Raw genomic sequence first — 10861 nt, 5'->3', positions numbered from 1 at the left:
CACAGTACAAGGTCCATTGGTTAAGTTATTCTAAATACTAGAAGCCCGGTGCACGAAATTCATGCACGGTGTGAGTGTGTGTGTGTGTGTGTGTGTGTCCCTCAGCCCAGCCTGCACCCTCTCCAATCTGGGATCCCTCTCACAATCCAGGACTGCTGGCTCCCAACTGCTTGCCTGCCTGCCTGCCTGATTGCCCCTAACTGCTTCTGCCTGCCAGCCTGATCACCCCTGCCAGCCTAATTGACGCCTAACTGCCCACCCCTGCTGACCTGGTCACCCCTAACTGCCCTCCCCTGCTGGCCTGGTCACCCCTAACTGTCCTCCCCTGCCGGCCTGGTCGCCCCCAACTGCCCTCCCCTGCAGGCCTGGTCGCCCCTAACTGTCCTCCCCTGCCGGCCTGGTCCCTCCCAACTGCCTTCCCCTACTGGCCTGATCGCCCACAACTGCCCTCCCCCGCCAGCCATCTTGTGGTGGCCATCTTGTGTCCACATGGGGGTGGCCATCTTGTGTGTTGGAGTGATGGTCAATTTGCATATTACCTCTTTATTATATAGGATTCATCTGAAGTCAATGAAATTAGAAGTTTCAAATTTTCTGGTACTGATAAGGTAGAAAAGCAAGATAAAGGGTCTTATTGGTTATACTTTAAATTAGGGCTTTTAAGTAATCCTATATAATAAAAGGCTAATATGCAAATTGTCCCCTCGACTGGGAGTTCAACTGGGAGTTTGATCAGGGGGTGGGGCCGGTGGGCCAACTGCCTGTGGCCGCTCCCCCTGGCCACCCCGCCCCCGATCAGCCCTCCCAACCCTGATTGGGGGCAGGCCAGTTGGCCAACCTCCTACGTCTCCCCTCCCCCCTGCCGGCCCTGCCCGATAGGCCCTGATCAGGGAGGGCCAGCCGGACCTCACCTGTGCACGAATTTGTGCACCGGGCCTCTAGTAAAGAATAAAGCTGACGTGAGACTTTACATGGAAAATATTTCCTGGGAAAGGTGTTTCTAGGTTAAGGCACAGCTGGCCCTGAGCAGGGAGGCCAAGGTTTTCGGATCCCTCCTCCCCTGAACGGCGCTGTGCGTCACCAAGGGCAGGGCTGCAGCGACCCGGACAAGCTAGAGACATGTCAGTTTCACAAAAAGAAAGTCTGTAAGGAGTTCTTATTACTGAGAACATTCCAGAAGCTTTCCGGGATGTCCCCGATGGTATTCAAGCATCACAGACTAGGTTCGGCCTAAGGAACAAGCAAGACACCCTTCCACAGAGAGCGGGTGGCGTTACCGTGCCTCACAGCTGCGTAATAAATACTGGATTCTTCCCACCCCGCGCGTCCGTGGGTCTAATCACACATACGGGACACACGTCTAAAGGGGTAACTGGACACATCCCAGGTTCTCCCGGAAGCTCACAAGTTTCTTAGGTGGGGCCGCTGGGCAGGGAGGCCAGGGGAGCAGAGGCCAGGGGAGCTCTTCCTCTGCGCGGTGTCCTCAGTCGCTTCCGGCGGTGACTGCCTTGGGCCGTATGCTCTCCACCACGGCTGAGAGCATCGCTCCCGCTGCCTTCGCCCCTTGCATCAGGGCCTGTTCCACCTGCAAAGCAGACCAGTTCACAGGGCGCTCAGGCAGGGTCCCGGGCTCGCCCCCAGCCCCAACGCCACCTCACCAGCCCCTTCAGGAACCGGCCTGCCTGGAGCCTTTGCCGAGAGCAGGAAGCAACCCGTGCTCCAGTGTTAAAGACCCTAGAGCTGCCAAGACCTAGAGAAGCCAGGGCAGCCTGCCGGGGCGCACATCCGAGGCTCAGCACTCCCCTTCCCTGGCGCGGGGGGCACCAGGCTCCTGGCCCCTTCCTGCCTCAGAGCCATTCAGTCGGGGGTTTTGCCTCCAGTGTGGGGGCTCAGAGGCAAAGGACCTCAGAGCAGCACAGCCCTGAGGCCTTGTGTACAAACGCTCAAGGGCTGGGGGACCCCTCATCCCGGCGCCCACCACGGCCCTGGTGCTGCCACAGGCCTCACAGGGGGGATGCAGAGGAGGAAGATGTGGAAAGTGAGAAGCAGGAGGGCGCACGTGGGAGGCCCGCCCCCGTCGCCTGGAGAGGGGGTAGCACCATACGGAGACCAATGCTGGGATCTGCCCGGGGTGTGAGGAAAACGTAGGAAACGTGGAAGAGAACTAGAAAAATGATGTGCTTCATCTAATCCTGGATTTTTAAAAACCTACTGCAAAGGCCATAGTAAGTACTTCCTCTGCTCTTCTCATGGGGTTCTAATAGGGGCCAAAGGCTAACAAGAGCAGCTCACACTGGCACAGGGACCTAGCTTTCAAAGCTCTAGTGCCACATTGAATGTGTCCCCCCCAGCCACCCCATATTACAAGGGGTGGGGGTGGGGCGGCACACACCCAAATGCAGTGGGGCCAGGCCGGTGTGTGATGACACTGGTAGGTGACAAGCCTACCCCCCACCACCCATCGAAAGGGGGCCCCACAGACCATCAGCAAGGGCGAACACGGGCCCAATGGCCTGGCCGATGGGTTGTTCAGAGAGGCTGGGGATCCATATCGCTGAATATAAAATTTCTATGTTTTTAAATGCAGGCAGGCAAGTAAAAAAGGCTAGTCGTTCCATTTGCAAGGTTAGCAGCTAAGTGCCTGCCTTGGTTAATCCCCGTTCTGTAAAGGAAGGGACCGTCTGGGAGGTAAACTGGCTTCACCAAGGAGACCAGGCAGTGCTGGCCCAGCCGGCTCCACCAGTGGTCCTACTACGTCGCCCAGAGCCTTTTCTACTCCTCGACGGGTTCATAGGGATGAGAAGGACGTAAAGTCCTCGGAAACGGAAGGCCCCCCCAGTGCGACAGATAACATGAAACCACGGATCGCCATTCGGACCCCCATGAGAGGAGGAGCCCAAGACAGCTCAGCAGAAGCGTCGTCCACCACAGCCACTGGCTCCTGGGCACACGCACCTGCTGCTCCTGGGCACACGCACCTGCTGGCTCCTGGGCACGCCTACCTGCTGGCTCCTGAGCACGCCCACCTGCTGGCTCCTGGGCACGCCCACCTGCTGGCTCCTGAGCACACCTACCTGCTGGCTCCTGGGCATGCCCACCTGCTGGCTCCTGGGCACACCTACCTGCTGGCTCCTGGGCACACGCACCTGCTGGCTCCTGGGCACGCCCACCTGCTGGCTCCTGGGCACACGCACCTGCTGGCTCCTGGGCACGCCTACCTGCTGCTCCCGGGCACGCCCACCTGCTGGCTCCCGGGCACGCCTACCTGCTGGCTCCTGGGCATGCCTACCTGCTGGCTCCTGGGCACGCCGTATCGGAGGTCGTTGACGAAGTGCTCGCAGTTCCCGTCGATCAGGCTGTACTGCACGATCTTGTTGATCATGTTCCTCGTGCGCTGGAGGATCTTGTCCACGGGCAGGGGCAGGTATGTCCCATCCAGCTTGTTGTTGACCTTCCAGGAGCAGCCGTGCAGCACGTCCTCCAGCCGGCTGCACTTGACAACGGCCCGGTTGCTGAAGATGGAGGTGATGCTGCCGGCCACGAATTCCTCACCTGAGGCCAGAGGCAAACAGAGGCTGGAGAGCCGCCAGGGACCGCGGGGCAGAGCCCGGCACGCTCTCACATGGCAGGCGGGCAAGCTGCTGTCCTCGGGGGCCTCAGTTTCCCCGTCTGTCGGAGGCATGCAGAGGATGGGGAGCTGGAGTCGATGAGCTTGCCCAGCTTGCCCAGGACCCCGGGCCTGCACCGCACCCCGCTCTCCACCCACGGCCTCGCCCATAAAACTCTAACAGAGCTGATGGCGTGGCCCGGACGGCACTCTGTCCTCCCTGCCAGACTTCAGGTGCCTTCACACGTGTGCCAAGCGCCCTGCCGTGTAGGCGTCGGCTCCTGGGTAAGGGGCTGACGTGTGGGTCCATGACACGCGTCCTTCCGTAGCCACTGCCAGGGCGCAGGCGAGGCCACGCAGATGGGGCTCTGGATGGGACCCCCCACCCGCTTCCCCCAGAGCCACTCTGCCTCTCTCCACTCACATATGGGGGTTTTCACCAAGGGCTCCACAGCCTTGAAAAAAGGGAGTTTGGAAGCCGGTAAGTTACCAGGTTCAGCCCTGAGCGGGGACAGAGGCTCGGAGAGGGCCAGGAAGCTGCCCCTGGGGCTGGCGGGTTAACCCCAGGGCTGTTTTTCTGCAAACGTGTGTCCAGCCCCCGGCGAAGCTGTTGGGGGGCGAGTAACGTCCCTACCTCTTCCCTTACGTATTTGAAGAAAACCCGCCTATTTCACAAAAGCTGGCAGGAGGCAATTCAGCCTCCGGGGACAGGGATGACGGAAGTCATGTTTAGAGACAGATCTGACGGGAGGCGGGGACGTGGCTGTGACAGCCCCTTTGGGCGTACAGAGGGAGGCTCCTGGGAAGGAGAGATGGGGCGGGGTGCAGCGTGAAGCGATGTCACCTTCGCTCTGCCCTCCGTGTAGGTTCCCGGGAAGTGGGGTGTGGGGGCTGGGGCTGGAGGGAGGGCTGGGAGAGGGGCTGATCTGCGGGAAGGTCTCAGCCAGGGGCCGGACCGGGCCGGGCTGGGAGGCGACAGGACGCAGGCGGGGTGAGAACCGTGAACAAGGCCCCGGGCCCTGGGTGCCAGTGACCCTCTGTAATTTAACCTCGAATGGGCCGTGTGGGCACAGGGCACACATCCCCAAGGCATTGAAGGGCCGGCCACGGGCCCCTCCCTCCCAGCGCCCCGGGCCCCGCCTCCTGGGGCGGTCACCGTGGCCAAGGGCTCCGGATGCCACTTTCCAATGGCTTCCCAGTCTATGCTGTAACCCCCTACTCCCCCAGCCTCTCATCGTCAGACCGCACTGAGTTCCCCAGCCGCCGGGTTACCCTCAGCCTCGGTTCATGCTGCCTCGAGGAGGGAGCGCTGAGGGTGGGCACCTGGAGCGGGTGGGGAAGAGCTGGGAGACCAGGTGAGGGTGGGGGGCCAGAGGCGAGGAAGTGGGAGCAGCACTGGGGGACAAGGGGAAGCAAGTGGAGACCAGGGCACGTAAGCACCCCTCCCGGGGGCCCTCGGGAACACGAGGAAGAATGTGAACTGCCGTCAACACGGACGGGCCGGGGGCTCACGTTCCTAAGTGCCATGGAAACGAAAGGGGACCTGGGACCCTGTCCCTCGCTTCTGCTTTAGGGCTGGACACACGGCGTGTCTGGTAGACAGAGACCAAGCTCTGTCACAGGACAGTTAGGTCTAGTGCAACCGTGGGCAAACTACGGCCCGCGGGCTGGATCTGGCCCGTTTGGCTGTTCTATCCGGCCCGTGGAGCCAAAAGAGCGGAGGGTTCTCTGCTCTCCCCTCCACTCCTTTACTTTGAATTTATATTAGTTCACACAAACACTCCATCCATGCTTTTGTTCCGGCCCTCCGGTCCAGTTTAAGAACCCATTGTGGCCTTCAAGTCAAAAAGTTTGCCCACCCCTGGTCTAGTGTGTGTGTGTGTGTGTGTGTGTGTGTGTGTGTGTGTGTGTTCATCTTCACCCAAGGATACTGTTCCACTGATTTTTAGAGAGAGTGGCAGGGAGGGGGAGAGACAGAGAAACATCGATGTGAGAGACACATGGATTGGTTGCCTCCTGCATGTGCCCTGACCAGGGCCAGGGTTCGAGCCTGCAACAAGGTACGCGCCCTTGACCGGAATCGACCGCGGGACCCTTCCGTCTGCAAGCCGACACTCTATCCACTGAGCCACACCGGCCGGGGCTCGGTCTAGTCTTGCGTTGGGGCGTTTACTGCTCAGTGGGCCGCCCCGGGGCCGCGGGAATGAGCGGGGCCACTTCACGTGGCGCGCTTCAATGCCGCTAGCTTGGCAGCGCATCCGCTCTTACTCGGGGGCGCCAGGTGGACCACGCGGTCGTCCTCCACGCAGATGGCCCAGTGCTCATAGCCGATTCGAAAAATCTCGATCAGGTCCCCAGGTCTCGGTCTCGGTTTGCCCTGCGATGGGAAAAGATACCAATAAATCCGAGGCGCGTGCCCACGGGACCCCAGAGACCCTGTCCGGGCATCGGCCACAGCTCAGCCTGCAGACACGCGCCTCCTCGCGGTGCAGAACCCAGGCCGGGGAGCGCGCTCCTCACACGCGGGACCGAGACCCGCCCGCCCGCTGTCTCTCCTTATTAAAGGCGGTGAGGCTACCATCTAGGCACAGGCTGCGGGCGGGGTGACGGCTCCTGCAAGTGTCTCTGCGTGAAGCCGCGCACCAGGCTAAGCTGTCGCGGTGGAGGGACAGGTGGAGGGACATTGCAAGAGGAAGGGGCGCTCCTACCACGTCTGGCTGGGGAGAGGGGACCACCGTCCGTATGGGGTGTGAGGACATCTGGGGGAGCTCTGTCTGAGCCCAGATCCCTCTGTCCCCACCCCCTGCAGCCTTGGCCTGGTGATCGCCTTTCTGGGACTTCCGCCCCCAGCGCTAACATCACGCTGCCTGCGTGCATTCCCGCCCAGCGCTGAGGTGAAGCTGCCTGCCTGCATCCCCGGCTAAGGACATGACCCTGCCTGCGTGCGTCCCAGTTCAGTTCGGTGCTGACCTGACGCTGTGGGGGAGGGGAGGCGTGGCCCCCGCCCAGAGGGGCTTGATGGGGGTGAGTCCAGCCAGATCTGGGTCTCCTGCATTTTCAAAGTGCGTGTGGGTGGTGGGCGGGGACTTGACTCTGGGTCCTGAGGTGCGCCCCAGACTCTGACAGGAGGGAGATTTTCATATACATTTTACTAATTTTCTTTCATCTCTGACACTTCTATTATAGAGAAAGGGCAAATAGCAACATTAAAATATTTCTTCTAATTAATTCCCTTTTAATGTGCACGAATTTCGTGCACCGGGCCACGAGTACCTCAATAAAGCTCAATAAACAGCTCACCAAAGCGGTTTCTACAAAACTAAAAAGCCATAGCCAACATCCCAAGTCAGGATGCAGTTCAACCTGCCACACGGTCTAAATTGAACGAACTGCCACTCGTAGAGAAGTCCCGGGGCTGAGAACCCGGTGACACCCACCTCGGCCGCTGGCTTCGTTAGCTGGTTGGAGCTCTCAGACCTCAGGGACAAGCTGGACTCTGTTCTCTTCTGGCTGGGCGTGGTCTCCGAGTTCACTCCGGGCTTCTCCCTGGATGAGTTTTGTGATCATGTAGTCAACGGATAACACGACTTCACAACGATTGGACACCCTGCATTCCTTCCGATGTGTGACTTTAAGACACTTTTCGCTTTTGAGATCCTAGGACACATTCCCCCCCCCCCCCCAAGCTTGCTTCCGGGACACCAGCCACGGTCACACAAAGGACTGCCGCTTACGGCTCTCCAGACAATTGTTTTAAAACGCTAATGGTAACAGTGAGTAGCTTTCAGAAGGTTTGTATTTGCTGATAATATTTTTTGAACGTTTATTGAAGTGATACTTGCATATAGTTTTGTTAAAAAATGGCAACAGGCCCTAGCCGGTTTGGCTCAGTGGATAGAGCATCGGCCTGCAGACGGAAGGGTCCTGGGTTCGATTCCGGTCAAGGGCACATGCCCGGGGTTGCGGGCTCGATCCCCAGTGTGGGGCATGCAGGAGGCAGCCGATCAATGATTCTCTCTCATCATTGATGTTTCTATCTCTCTCTCCTTCTCCCTTCCTCTCTGAAATCAATAAAAAACATTTTTTTTTAAAAAAAATGGTAACTGTACATAATGGCTTATAACGAAATGCAAGAGGCCTCTGCTCCCTCCTGGTCACCGGGGTCCTGCTGCCAGAGGCAGGCCCCAGGAAGTCCTGAGCTGGTTCTTCCGACCATTAGCTCATGTTCCTGAGAAACCTTGTTGAGCCCCCACACTGTGGCCGCAAGTGATGTGACAGAAATTGGTGTATCTTGTCCCCTGAGACAGAATGTTGTAGGAGGGGACTGGCCCTGGGAGCGAGATAATAGAGGGAAATACACTGGAGCCCAAAAGACCCGGGTTCGAGACCTGGCTCTGATAGCTGTTGCCCAACCTTGAGCGAGTAAGTCAATCCGTCTGAAATGCGTGTGGTTTTCTCTGACACAGAGACGGTGATGTTTGTTTCACAGAGCTGTCAGGAGGCTTCGCTGAGAGAGCGTGTGTACCTATCTGGCACAGTACCAACCCCAAAAGGCATTTTCTTTTTTTTAAAAAAAAAAAATATTTTATTGATATTTTTTACAGAGATGAAGGGAGAGGGATAGAGAGCTAGAAACATCGATGAGAGAGAAACATCGATCAGCTGCCTCCTGCACACCTCCTATTGGGGATGTGCCCGCAACCAAGGTACATGCCCTTGACCGGAATCGAACCCGGGACCCTTCAGTCCGCAGGCCGACGCTCTATCCACTGAGCCAAACCGGTTTCGGCTCAAAAGGCATTTTCTTGACCTTTCCCCAGCTTTAACTCTTCTCTAACGTGTGGTGAAGGGGGGGGGGCTGCCATTTTTAATGCGGGTCTGGAAACTCTCAGCCCCTGGGATTTTAAAAAAGAAGCAAACCCTGTTTTCAACGAAAGGGAATTGAGGTCACTGGCTGCATCCTGCCCTGGTTACCAACTGGCAGTGTCGGAAGGTCCTTCAAAGCAATGCGGCCCTCCGGTTCTGGAGAAGGCCTCGAGGGTGGGAATGGCTGCAGAAACCCCTCCCGGGGCTAGCCCACACCTGCCTTCTGCCCACTGCTTAGTGGTAGGCTGGTGTGCACACAAATCACGCCAAGATTTGCTTTTACAAAACTCCCAGCAAAACCCGGCCTCCAAAAGGCTCTCCCACTCAGCCCCAGGCCTTCCACGCGCAGAACTTACCCTTCCTCCAACGGGCCCTGCTTGGGCGAGAGCTGGACCAGCACCTGAGAGCCCATGGATTCTTCTATTTCAAGAAAAAGAAAAAAAAAAAGCGATTTAAGCCACGCTTGCCTTCCCTGGAGGCTGAACCTGTGAAACAAGGGCTCAAATGACTGCCTTGAAAGGGGGGCTCGAGGCTCTGGTCTAGGACCTGGCAGGCCGGTGAGCCTGGGATCGATTCCTGGATGAACCAGGGGGTTTGTGGGACTAGAGGCTGGAGAGGGCTCTGTTCCTCTGGGAAGGAGAGACTTGGGAGTTCCAGGGGACAGGATCTGGGAGAGGAGGAAGGCAGGTGTCTCTGTTCCAGGTTGCAGACACCTTGGGGCTGCCCTGGCCGGTGTGGCTCAGTGGATAGAGCGTGGGCCTGCGGACTGAAGGGTCCCAGGTTCGATTCAGGTCAGGGGCGCCTGCCTGGATTGTGGGCTCCGTCCAAGTGCAGGAGGCAGCCAATCACTGATTCTCTCTCATCATTGATGTTTCTGTCTCTCTCTCCCTCTCCCTTCCGCTCTGAAATCAATAAAGAGGACGCCTGCCCCACTTAAGTGAGTAATAAGCCGTCATTCCCAAGTATCCGCTCGTTCCGGTTAACAGGCATTTCGCACAAACAACAAACGTCTACAAGAAGGACTCGAAGGCAACCCAGGTGACTTTTCTGGGGGGACCACCCAGCGTGGCGGCTCCATGGGGAGGGCGCCCCCCCTCCCACCGCCCCCCCCCACCAGCGCACCGACCCCCGCACCGCGGAATGTCAGGAGCAGTTTGCTCGTCACCTGGCCCCATACCTGACGTTCTTGAGGTCGGTTTGGGCCCGAACCTGGGGAACCTAGAGGGACAGAGCCGGCCCTTTCTCCCCGCATCCGGGCTCAGGCCCATCCCGAAGCTGTGGCGTGTGGGGTCCGGGCTCAGGCCCATCCCGAAGCTGTGGCGTGTGGGGTCCTCAGGCCTCGCAGGGGCGAGGAGGCAGGCCCGTTCCCGGTGGGCGTGGCCCCAGGTCCCCGCGGGGCAGAACTGCGGAGGGGGATCGCGGGGCGCCCACAAACGGGCGGGGCGCGGGGCGAAGAGCGAGGGGTGCGCGCGCGCTGCGGAGCCAAGGGCGCTGAGCGCGCACCCGAAGAGAGGGCGCAAATGGGCTCTGAGCGGAGAGGCGGGGAAAGGGGGGTAGGAGGCTATTCGAGGGGTGCGAGGAAACGCAACACCAGTGTGCGCACAGGCTGGGAGGTGGCACGGGGCGCGGCTGGAGAAGCTGGAGGTCACGGGGCGGCGGAGGAGAGAAGGATGGGGGCCAGGTGAGGAGGGACTGGGGCAGCCCGCTCAGGAGTTAAAATCTTGACGGATTCAGGGTTTTATATGCGTTTTCACATACATATTTTATTTTGTGTTTTTAATTTAAATTACACACACCATGTACCACAGACAAAAGACTACGTGAGCACATGCAGTTATGACACACGATAATACAAGTTCTGCCCATGAATGCGCCATCCCAGGAGAGAACGGGGGGAGGCACCCAGCACAGATGCCCCTCCCGCATCCCGTCTCTCATGAAGGCCAGCAGAGCCCTCGCATCGTTTGGCCCAGTGTTGGAGTCACTCTTTTTTAAAATTTTTTATTATTTATTTATTTAAATATATATTTTATTGATATTTTACAGAGAGGAAGGGAGAGGGACAGAGAGTTAGAAACATCGATGAGAGAGAAACATCGATCAGCTGCCTCCTGCACACCCCCCACTGGGGATGTGCCCACAACCAAGGTACATGCCCTTGACCGGAATCGAACCTGGGACCCCCCAGTCCCCAGGCTGATGCTCTATCCACTGAGCCAAACAGGCTAGAGGAGTCACTCTTATGGAGCCCTTTCCCGGGCCTCCCTTCTCCGGCCAGCGCCCAGTCTGCCAGGTTCCGTGGATTCTTCTCGCCCAGCGTTTCTCCTGATCACCCACCTTCTGTGCCAGGATGCTGCAACTGGTCCCTCGAGAACGAGGATCCGTGAG

The 10861-nt window shown here is 58.6% G+C and overlaps 1 protein-coding gene across 1 annotated transcript; it reads right to left on the bottom strand.

The window, feature by feature from the left end:
- Window positions 1-1483: 1483 nt before the first annotated feature.
- Window positions 1484-9736, bottom strand: PLAAT5 (phospholipase A and acyltransferase 5; the record flags this gene model as incomplete). Its single annotated transcript, XM_080640753.1, has 6 exons — window positions 9651-9736; window positions 8830-8893; window positions 7045-7153; window positions 5876-5984; window positions 3290-3552; window positions 1484-1585 (listed from the first exon to the last, which is right to left on the bottom strand). Exons 2-6 carry the CDS (start codon window positions 8883-8885, stop codon window positions 1484-1486), a joined length of 639 nt encoding a protein of 212 aa, XP_080496879.1. The 5' UTR covers window positions 8886-8893; window positions 9651-9736.
- Between the last annotated feature and the right edge of the window lie 1125 nt (window positions 9737-10861).

Source organism: Plecotus auritus (genome assembly GCF_963455305.1).
Source record: "Plecotus auritus genome assembly, chromosome: 9".
NCBI classification, from domain to species: domain Eukaryota; kingdom Metazoa; phylum Chordata; class Mammalia; order Chiroptera; family Vespertilionidae; genus Plecotus; species Plecotus auritus.
The sequence above is the reverse complement of the archived record's forward strand: the minus strand, read 5'-3'. Positions and strand labels throughout refer to the sequence as shown.